This window comes from Cyphomyrmex costatus, unplaced genomic scaffold (assembly GCF_001594065.2).
Source record: "Cyphomyrmex costatus isolate MS0001 unplaced genomic scaffold, Ccosl1.0 scaffold70, whole genome shotgun sequence".
In the NCBI taxonomy this organism is placed as follows: domain Eukaryota; kingdom Metazoa; phylum Arthropoda; class Insecta; order Hymenoptera; family Formicidae; genus Cyphomyrmex; species Cyphomyrmex costatus.
In genome coordinates this window covers 1,087,840-1,098,483 of record NW_017280267.1, presented here as the reverse complement: position 1 = coordinate 1,098,483, position 10,644 = coordinate 1,087,840, and the positions used below count along the sequence as shown (strand labels likewise).

Here is a 10,644-nt window from a genome sequence, read left to right as displayed (position 1 = left end):
GACTGTCTTAAGTAATGTCTTAAGGTGCTAAAGCGACCCTCCGATTGGTTCGTAACTCTTCAAGACTGAACTTAAGACGGTCTTGAATATAAGAACTGACTATGAATACCGGCCAGAGGGCCACTTTAGCATCTTAAGACATTACTTAAGACAGTCTTCAAATAAGAACTGACTATGAATACCGGCCCTAGTGATGGGCACTTAATCGATTATCGACAGCCGCATAATCGAAAGTAATAGTTTATTGGAATGTCCCAAGATAATTAATTATCATCGATTAATCGGACATTACTCGTCTGTTTTTTAGGCTTTGTACACAATGGATAAAATATTTGGAATAGGAATAAATAATAAAATTTTGACCTATTAGAAACCGTGTATTCCGGTATAACTGGTTTCTCATAGGTTGAAATCTTTTTATTATAGGCTCTCTAATAGCGTTTTCTCTTGGCAGATAAGCCCTCACTACGGGACCTCTTGTCCCTACTAGGAAGGGAAACGATCGCCGCACTGCACCGCAACAATACATCCCCTTCCCCGACCCCTCCCTTCGACAACCCCAGGGGTGAATTCCAAAATTCAACTCCGAGTATCTTTTATCCTTGTTCATCATTCAATAAATAACAAAGATAAAATATACTTGATAAAGTTAAGTTTTGGAACGCACCCCAGGGTGGACCCCGATGGGGGTGGTCGCCACCCACCTTCTCCTCTTTAGAGGAGCGGGGGCTCGGTTTCTTGACTCCAGATTTCAGGAACGCGGATGGCACCGTGCCCTTAGTAGGCGACGTTCATAATTCTTATGTGTGTGTTGAGATTTTCAATCTACATTCAAAAGTGACTATGGCTCTTTTCATTTAGGAGGGGATATGCAGTAGAATCTTAGAGCATATATACATGGAGAGGGAATGGCCAATTCAAAGTGTGTCCAAGATTATTTAATACATATGAAATATATAATACATATATAAAAAAGTGAGTTTAATAAAATTTTTTTATTGGTGAAGGAAAAACTAAATTACTTCTATTTTTTAAATTAATTAATATTAAATTAGTAGAGTTTGCAGTAATAAAAGTTGCACAGACATAACAAATATTTATTAACAGCTTTCTGACAGCTTTCAGTTCAACGCATGTGTGACGCATGCGCACGGAGAACGATTAGGAATTTATACCTTTCTCTCTCGCACAGATCTTGGACACACTTTTGGTCTATAGGCGGCATAGGCAATTCCTCCTCCATGTATATATGCTCTAAGAGTAGAATACATATCAGACTGCCAATCGGAAACTCGGACATAACTGCTTGCCGAGCGATCGAATATGATTCGTTGGATCTATAAGTAATAACCAATTATTAGCGTTTTCCCAGTGGAAAACGCTATGGCCCGTATTCAGAACGCGCTAACATGCTATAGTTTACGTCACGTATACTATAGAATTTCAGAGATAAAAGCGCGTTCTGAATACGGGTCTATCCCCCGTATTCATAGTCAGACCTTATACTTAAGGCTTCCTTAAATTTATCTTTAGATACTCAGTAGCCAATAAAATAATTCGTAAATTATCTGAAGATAAATTTAAGGAAGCCTTAAGTATAAGGTCTGACTATGAATACGGAGGTAAATGTTGAATCGCTTGAACTCGCCCATTGTCGCTTCTCAGCAAGACGTCTCCATGTAAAGGCATCTTTAGGCGTCACGTTTCACGAGACTCGTCTCTTTATCGCCACGCGTTTCATGGAGGTGCGTGTACTGTGCCGCTGACAATGAGCTGCGGCGGTGACTGTGATAAGTGATCCTAAGTGATCCGTATAAACCCATCTTCATCGCTGAACGCGAGCAGTGGCAGTGGAGAAAGCTTGCACGTCGGTTGCTGTAAGAGCACACCTCTTGATGACTCGCGCTTTACGTGAGCCGCAGGCAAGTCGGAGCTCGCAATTATGTTTGATGTACCGCAGAAGTTCTACGAGCTGTGTCGCCTTTGTTTATCCCTGGACGGTGTCAAGTATTCCATATTCAAGGAGGCGGGCACTCAGCAGAATTTCGCCGAGAAGATATCGGCGTGTTTGTCAATCACAGTGAGTGCATTGCTACTCTTCACGATTAATCCGCATTTTATTGGAAATGCGACCATCTGTGCTATATACTCTCGACGCGGCCTGTGTAGTATGCGTCTTTCCGTTTGCGTCGTTCTCATCGTCACCGTGATATTTTCCTCTCTCTCCCTCTCCTTCCCTCCCTCTTCTCCCCTCCCCCCCCCCCACCATTCCATCGTTCACTTACAACCTTACAAATGCTCTCGCGCGCGCGCGCGCATTCTCTTTCTCTCTCTCTCTCTCTCTCTCTCTCTCTCTATTGTATGAGAATTGAGTCGCTCCTATTAGCTGTTTCTTTCTATCGCGCACGTTCCGCGATTGCGCTCGCGCTTGGTCGACTTGGGCCGACTGCGTCACTCCACGGAGTGTGTGTATGTGCGCGTGCCACGAGAGAAAGTTTGGCAAGAGATGTGTCGGCGAGATAAGCCGACAAGCAGCAACGGCATTTAAAATGGCAGTGATAAGCCCCCCGCGCGCGAGCATGGCAGGCAAAGCTCTAGAGCGAGTCATAGAAGGGCGAGGGGTGGGGGAGAGCGGTGGAAGAAAGAGGAGGAGGTTGCGGCTCCTTATTTGGATGGCCTGTTATCATGTTTCACACAGTTTCATACGCGAGTGCCGTTGTCACGTCGCGCGTTATCCGGGCTGATCCACACTGCTGATTTATCGTAGCGTCTTTAATTTTGTCGGAGGCGTCCATTTGGTCAACGCCGTTCGGCAGACACGATCTCGATCATATGTATTTGCAGATGCGAATTTTTATTGTAAAACTGTACGAGATATCGTCCTAATCGTAATTTTTACGTAAACGAAAACTGGCAAGACGTAAAGGCGCATGATATATTGAGAGCATATCTTTCACTTAATATTTTATTTTGTAGAACATATTATTTTAAAAATTACATTATTTAAAAAATATTCCTGGTAATTAGATCTTATTATTAAGTGTTAGTAAATTTTTATCAAAATCTTGTATCACAGGTATTAATGAATTTTTATTGTAAAGTTAATAATTAATTGAGTAAAAATAAGATATAGATTTTTATCACTCAATTCTAGGGAATAAGATTGTTATAAAAATGTTAACTATCAGCAATATCGCGAACATCTCATGTAATGCAGTTAAGAAGGGTTGTTTATTAATCTTTTGTTTTTGCAATAATTGTTTTTGATCTAAATATACATGTTTTTTGGCTCGTAGCCTTTATATTATATCTTATTTTTAATTTATTGAGCCATAATATTTACTTTATTTAATTGGGTAAATTATTTACGAAATAAATTAATAACTTATTATGTATATATTTCTGTTAATTTGCTATTTATATATTTTCAGTTTTATTATAATACATTAAAATTAATTTCGAATGCTTTATAATTAATACTTTTTTCAAAATATATTGTTGCTTTTATTATCTGTAATAAGTAATTTATTTCTTGATTTATTTTTAATAGGTAAAGGATGATGATTCCTTACCACCAATTATTTGCCAGCAATGCATGTGTAAGTTGGATATGTTGGACAACTTTCGCGAAGTATCGCAAAAATCTGATGTCTTACTCAAACAGTACCTGGATTATACCAAGCAACAGTTGTCTCATGACGAGCTGGTATTAAATTTGAATTGTTTGCAAGATTAAGGGCCAGTTGTTCCATCTTAGAACAAACACACTCACAATGTCGTAATTTACTTATTAAATTAACAAAAAAGTAAATTTGATTAAAAGCATAAGTGAGAGTAAGAGAATAAAGTGGCAAAATTTATCAAAAGTTGGAACAACCCAGCCTAAGTAATAAATACATTGTTTTGTTAAATTAAATGTATATCTAGAAGAAAGAAAATGATGTATTTATACCTTTTTACATTTTTAGAAAGAGTCTTTCTCCACTGCCAAAGTAGCGGGCGAAAGCCCTCTGCAATCGTTCCTCGAGTTGAATAGGATGTTGTTCAACGAGGAGCCTAACTCCGAGCCGGCCAGCATTAATCAAAACATAATACCTCAAACTCAAACGCATCATCTAGAGTTGCAGAGCAGTGATATGCAAGAACATAATATTAAGTGTGAGCCAGACGATGACAACAGTTCCAATAGTTCTGATCCTGAACGACTGGAGATCGAAGATCGTGACGAACAAGAGATTGAAGGCGAGGCAAATGGTTATGACATGACCGTTAGTAAGAGAAGTAGAGTCGAGAGCAACTACGATGGTTCTGAGTCCAACACAGCAAATTGTAGTCCAGTTAATAGAATGGACACTCCAGAGAGCAACTGTTCTGACACTAACATTGATCAAGAAACGACGAAGCTATGGCAAGCACTAGCTAAGTAAGTTAAATTTATTCGAAAAATATTTGTCCACTTGATATCTAGCTAAGGTGTACAAATGTATTCTATGAGAGTTGCTTATAGATAAGATAAGCCAACATATGTTTGATTTAGAGTCAATATTAAAAGTATTGTATTAACTTGTTACAAGCTATTATACATCTTTAAGACTCCTGACTAGTCGTGGCCAGATTGGATTGTCACATTATAGTAAAAGATATGTGAAAAAATGGGCTACGCATATGTATTTAATACACCACTTTACTATTTACTGACAAGGATATCTTTGATTTATTTTTATAAATATTTTAAAGCGATTTTCTTATTTTGTCTTATCCGAATTTTTTTTCTTTATAAATGGCATGCAAAAAACTAATATGTTATTTCTCGTTTATGATGTCACGGCCTTATATGCCTGCGGCGACAAATCAGAAGTCTTCGGGTATGTTGGCTTTGCACGCTTACGCGCTGTAAGCATCATTTTATCCTTGTTTATCAAATAGTAAACAAGGATAAATGATGCTTATAAGCGCCAAAACAAATACATCTTTAATGTATTACACGTAATTACAGTTTCATATTTTCACATATTGTGAAATTGTGATAAATTAAATTACTTGAATAAGGTAGTAAAATTTCATCAATAAATCTACTTAATGAAGTAGATTCTTATTAATTATTATAATTATTATTGACTAATAAAAATTTAAGCTAATGTTTTTGTTATTCAAGTTTCGATTAATAAATTATTTTAATCTGATCTAGTTATTTTCTTGGGAGTTATTTTGTTAAATCTGGCGATAAAATTATAATCAGGTATCGCCATAATAATTATTTATATAAATTTTTATTTATGATTACAAATTGTGACTCAAACTGATAATAAATATATATTATTAAGCAGATGAATATTACAATCGATAGAGAAGTAAAGTTACACAATTACACATCTATTTGCATTTTGTTAACGTAGCAATAGAAGCTTGGAAATTACGAGATCCAATGGTGATAAATTGAACAATGGATTTACTGGCGAAGCTACCACTTTGCTGCGTTCTTTGATCAACAATAGACAGATCGGTATTACTACTATTGATTCGGACAAGATATCCTCGCAAATCAGATTTTATAGAGATACCCAAGGGACAGCTACAGAGCGTATATTGGCTGATTTTCCTGTGCTTGGCAATCGTACTAATATAGGAAGCTTAGAAAATAAGGTAAGTGAAAATTGAATACGAATAAGTTAAACATTTCTTTTTTCTCTAAAAAAAAAATAAAAATGGAAATCAAGATAGGAGAAAGAAAGAAATTTGCAAATCTGGTATAATTTCGATATTTGATAAATAGAAAAAGAAAGAAAAATTTGCAAATGTTTGTATTTGCGTAAATCGTTTCGGTGATTCTTTCACGTGTAACAGTAATATCTCGTCCTACCTGATCCTAAGCAGACAAAACGTTTCCTGAAAATATTTCGCCAAATACGAACATCTGTACATCTGTAAATAGAAAGAAAAGGCCCAGGTATAATGCTGGGAAAAACTCAGGTCATCGGTTGAATCGTGTGTTGGTCGGGCCATTGGCCGATCGAGAAATTCTTTTAAGCCTATTCAAGATATATTCCAGGTAGAATTCCGTAAATAAGAAATAATCGGGAACTCTGGAGCTCTATTCGCTTATCGGATATCAAGCTGAAAATATATAGGAAAAATTCTATGTATTAATTATAAGACAAATATTAAAAAAAAATTGTTTTAAATCATTTTTTATCGTTGTTTTATTCTTTTATTGACTTTATATTTTCTCTTTTATATTTAATTTCTATTAATAAGTTTGGCGATAAAATTATGCCATAATAATCATTTTGCATATTTGAAAGTATTTTATATATAAAAATTTTCAAAAAGATTGCATTGATATTATTGAGAGCAAAAAATATTTTTGTTAATTTATACATATATTATTTTGTTAATTTATATATTAACAAAGTACGGGAATAGAAAATTTATATACATGTATATATTTATTATACGTGTATACAGGATGTCTGTTTTATTATATAATACTATTATAGTATATATATATATATTAGAATAACAAACCCTAAAACGAAAAGATCGAGACCACAATAATTATATTGTACAACTGATTATTAACAACATTAACAATCATTGTTATTGAAATTATTAAATCTAATTATTATTAATTTCAACTTAAACAAAAATTTCATACTTGAAAAACAACACATGAACAATAATTAGATAATTTTATTTATTGCTTTTTTAACATTTCTTATATTTTAAGACGAATAACATCGTGAAGTTATTAATTAATGATTGTGTAATTGTATATTAATAATTCAAAGAAGAAAAATTAAACGTGTTTTTTTTCAACAATTTAAATTTATATGAAAATCATAAATTTTGATTTATTTAAAATTATATAATTTTACTTTTTTTTTAGAAGTTGAGAATTTGAAAAAAATACATGTGATAAAGGAAAGTAATAATAAAATATTCTTTGCAAATTTTTTTTTCTTTTAGAAGAGAAAATTTTTTTTTTAAGAGTTTCAAATTTAATAATTTTCTGTACTTGGAGTAATGTAAGGTAAAAAATATTTAAATTTTCGTTAAAATGAAGAATAAAATAATTTCTTTATGACATATAGAATTTATTAATATTAATTTATTAATGTTAATATATTAAAAAGTAAAGATTAATATTAATGTTATTATAATCTGATATGAATAAACTTACATAAAAGAAAAAATTTTTAAAGTTCAGACTGCATATCTTTTATGCTGACTGAATTCAATGTTTTGTATTAAAAAGATTAAATTATATTGGGAGTACAAATTAGTTCGGTCCGTTTTTTAAAAGATAATCGCCTCCGAAGACGAGACATTTTTTCGAGATGGAATTCGAAAATTGCATGAGAGATAGGAAAAAGTAGTAGCCAGCGATTGTTGAAAAAAATGTTTGATTTTACTGATCTGTTTATAAGGATCGATTTTAACATGGATATTTCAGCGGCGATCCTTTATACAAAACAGGTCTGTAATTTTCGCGGTCATTTAGATTAATTTAAATTCTCTTTTTTGTAAATGCGATTGATGAAGACCGTTAAGTAAGGTCGAAATTGTCTCGCTTTCCATATGTAATTATTTCATTATTTTGCATATATAACCTATTTATAAAATACTCAATTATATATAATTTAAGCAATAAAACCTTTTTTATGTATGTTTTTTAAAATATTTTTTAATGTGTTGAATCATTTGCAAACATTACTTCCATGTTCTTTTTGAACTAATGTGAAAATATTAAAAATTGCAATAAAGAATTTAATTTTGTCGAAATTATACTATTTTTAATATATTAGTTTTCATATTCCTATTATATAAAAATGTTTGCGAATGATTCAGCACATAAGAAAACGTGCATAAGAAAGATTTCATCATTTAGGTCAAAACCTGGTAATTTTACTTCCTTCGTATATAAATATTGTTGGAAATTTTCTAATCAGAATCTGGACATGAGCCGCGTTTTATATACAGGATTTCTATTGTCTCTAGTTTTAACAAAATCATGAGAGAAGATGTACATTTATTATTTTTTTCTCTTTCTATTTAATCTTTTCTTTCTCCTCTCTTCCTTTTCCTCTTTCTTATTCTCTTTCCTTCTCTTTTGCTGCTTCTCCTTCCCCCTCTCTCTCTTTAAAACATAACGAATCAATCAAAAGTGGCTGTTTCGTATCTTGACTACAAGATCTTTAAAAATCAAAGATTTACTTTAACAGAGAATAATAACTTTTGTATGATTTATTTTCATTGATTACATTTCATTTGTAGTTGATATGACATTAAAAAAGTATAAAATATAAATCCAAAAAAATGTTGAAATAATATAATGGAAATAATAAAATAGTGTTATATAAACAGTCTGTACAGAGTGCTTCGATAGACAGTAATCCGTCTAGCCCTGCCAGTATTGGTCGTAAAGAGATAGCGACGACGACAAAAGGTCGTAGAAAACAGAGTTATCCTAGTAAAGCTCCAGCAAGTCCGGACATTATTGCCAGTTACCAACAGGATCATAGCAATGAAGAGCAAGCACATGATTTTACCACATGGTCGAGCAAGATCAAGAATAAGGTATTTTCTCCTTTCGCGGATGGTCCATTGTTTATACGCTGTTGATTGATGTTATTACTCATTTACAATAACTGAATGACTATTTTAGATGGACGATCAGAAACAGTTTGATCAGCAAAGTGGTAACGTAGCAAAGAAGGTCGATATGTCTTGTACAAATTGCGGCACCATGACAACAACTATTTGGAGAAGGAATATGAAAGGCGAGATGGTGTGCAACGCTTGCGGGTTATATTTTAAGTTACATGGTGTTAATCGTCCGGTTACTATGCGAAGAGACACCATACATACGCGCAGACGTAGACCCAAAGGCGAGAAATCAACAAGGCATAGAAGTAAAAGAGATTCTTAGCAATTTGACATTTAGTATATTTTTTTGCAACTGCTGAAAAATATGTATACGTTGTAAAAAAAGAATTAAAATATTTTATAATAATGTTACATATAATAATGATAATATATGTACGAGTATATCAAACAGCTTGAACAAAAAATTCAGCGTAAAGCGCATACACTTCCGTATGATACGAAACGTGTTAATTTGACAAATTTTGGGTTTTTAATGGATTAAAAAAAGCAATTTTTTACAGTACTACGTCCAATTTCTTTTTTAAGCATTTATTTACACTTTAAACAAAGATCAAAACTATATCTACTAATTTTGAAAATTACATTGAGCAGCGTAATTTTTGATATTTCAGATACCTGTGAATCTATTGCTATTCTAACTTATTTTAATTTACGTATGAGTCAGTAATTTTATCATATTCTCAACATTTGTAACTTTAAATAGTTTTATCAAGCACACATAATTTATTATTAGAATATTAGTAGTCTCAATTTTCTTGAAAAATATGTTTTCTACGATAGAGCGGAAATGATCCACTTTTTTATTAAATTAAAAACATTTTTAGAAAAAGGAGATATTGTCTTAGCATCTCCATCAATAAGAGAACAAATGGACGCCGAGAGTGCGGATATGCTGAATGCTCTTCGACAACAAATTCATCCTCAGTTGATGATGCATGCAGCGTTGACGCCTACGCGTATACCCGGTGGTCGTCCGCCTCCGTCAGTTGCTTACTCACTACCTTTATCTAGTTACATGATTCATGTAAGTTATTCTCCGTCATATGCTCATATATTCGAATAAGAAATATTCTTATATTTGTGTTTGATGTATTTAATAAGGATTAGAATTAAAAAAGTTAAATTTTACATTTAACTTAAAACTTTATTTGAATATTTTGTATCCCTATAATGTGCCTCTTTTTTTTTATTACTAGTTTAATATTTCTAAGCACAATTTATTAAATTTGTAGCCACACATGAAAACCGAAGAGCGTGTGCAACGACACTTATCCGTGGATGAAGATGCAGACGAGGGTGATGAGGAGAATGTTTCCGATGTCCCTCTCAATTTGGTGGCAACTACACTCGCGGAGGAAACGCATTAAGAAAAATCTGATTGGTCACCGAGGTATGCTTTCTCGACGGCATCATTTGTTCGGTTTATCCTGGATGGATGTTTAATATCCCTCTTGGTAGACCTCTTCTCTCTCAGCGTTTTTCCCCAAGAAATCATTTGCACTGGGAACTGTGACAACGTTTCTTAGAGAGCCGTCAGGTTCACGTTGCGACGTAATACGCACGATGAAATGAAATGATATTAATTACTCAGTATTAATTATTCAAGATGTACATATATAAATATACACATATACGCGGATACACACAAATACATACACATGCACATATATACACACACACATACACATATACAAACCTAGATAAAAACACAAAAAGTACGCATATGAGAAAATATTTTTATATAAAATTTTATATGTGCTCGCCCATTGTACATAAACATGCCGCGGGTTCAACCGTGGTGTCGCTCGGGAGTGCTCGTCATTGTCGTCATCGTCCTGTTTCACATTATACGTATCTTTTTCGATCCGTTGCTTATGACGACAGTGACAGCAATAGCATCTCCAAGGGCATACCTGCAACATCGTTATGGCTTTCGACATTTAATTGTGTTACGTTCCAAATTTTAAGGTCCTTTCG

General features: G+C 33.4%; 1 protein-coding gene across 1 annotated transcript; it reads left to right on the top strand.

The window, feature by feature from the left end:
• The first annotated feature begins 1,942 nt into the window (after window positions 1-1,942).
• LOC108780469 (uncharacterized) lies at window positions 1,943-10,034 on the top strand. The gene is made up of 8 exons (XM_018548189.1): window positions 1,943-2,080; window positions 3,551-3,706; window positions 3,969-4,423; window positions 5,397-5,643; window positions 8,365-8,577; window positions 8,666-8,912; window positions 9,492-9,691; window positions 9,900-10,034. The coding sequence occupies exons 1-8, from the start codon at window positions 1,943-1,945 to the stop codon at window positions 10,032-10,034; spliced, it is 1,791 nt and encodes a 596-aa protein (XP_018403691.1).
• The last annotated feature ends 610 nt before the right edge of the window (window positions 10,035-10,644 follow it).

What these genes read in the sequence shown, in the direction of transcription:
- LOC108780469 (XM_018548189.1), top strand. Translation starts at nt 1,943, where the DNA reads ATGTTTGATGTACCGCAGAAGTTCTACGAGCTGTGTCGCCTTTGTTTA. An exon ending in AGTTGTCTCATGACGAGCTG is followed by an intron (nt 3,707 to 3,968) that starts GTATTAAATTTG and finishes TTACATTTTTAG; the next exon opens with AAAGAGTCTTTCTCCACTGC. An exon ending in GAAATCAACAAGGCATAGAA is followed by an intron (nt 8,913 to 9,491) that starts GTAAAAGAGATT and finishes AAACATTTTTAG; the next exon opens with AAAAAGGAGATATTGTCTTA.